Here is a 471-nt window from a genome sequence, read left to right on the forward strand (position 1 = left end):
GGGCGCGGCTGCTGCGCACCGGCGGCGACGGCAGCGAACAGCCCCGCATCAGCCACAACACTGCCCCCGCTCGCCTGGAGTGAGCGTGCTGTGACTGCGATGTAAATTGAATGCGGCCGCGGGCATGACGGCCACCATGTTTTTCTTTCGCACCGACATTGCGCCAGATGTAATGATGGGCCTTCACGGCGCGTATATGTGCCGTCGCCGTGACGAGTGTTTGAGTGGGGGGTTCCGATCTTTGCTGTGCGCTCTCACTGTAGGGCGGAGGCGGCAGTCTGCTTGTAACTCCTCTTTCTTTCTTTTTTCTTTCTCTACTGGGCATATCAGGGTTTGCAGCGTAGTAAAGCAACTACCATCCACACAACACACAACATATTCTCACCCTCACACCGCCATGTCTGCCGAAGACGCCACTGGGCTTGAGGCAGCTCGCAAGCAGAAGATCCACAACTTGAAGCTGAAGACCGC

The 471-nt window shown here is 57.5% G+C and overlaps 1 protein-coding gene across 1 annotated transcript; it reads right to left on the reverse strand.

The window, feature by feature from the left end:
* DQ04_26031000 (hypothetical protein) lies at positions 1–325 on the reverse strand (the record flags this gene model as incomplete). Its single annotated transcript, XM_009318309.1, has 1 exon — positions 1–325. A coding segment is annotated over one exon (325 nt), but the record flags the coding sequence as incomplete, so codon positions are not given.
* Positions 326–471: the final 146 nt, after the last annotated feature.

The sequence above is a fragment of the Trypanosoma grayi genome (genome assembly GCF_000691245.1).
Source record: "Trypanosoma grayi strain ANR4 Tgr_2603_V1, whole genome shotgun sequence".
NCBI classification, from domain to species: domain Eukaryota; phylum Euglenozoa; class Kinetoplastea; order Trypanosomatida; family Trypanosomatidae; genus Trypanosoma; species Trypanosoma grayi.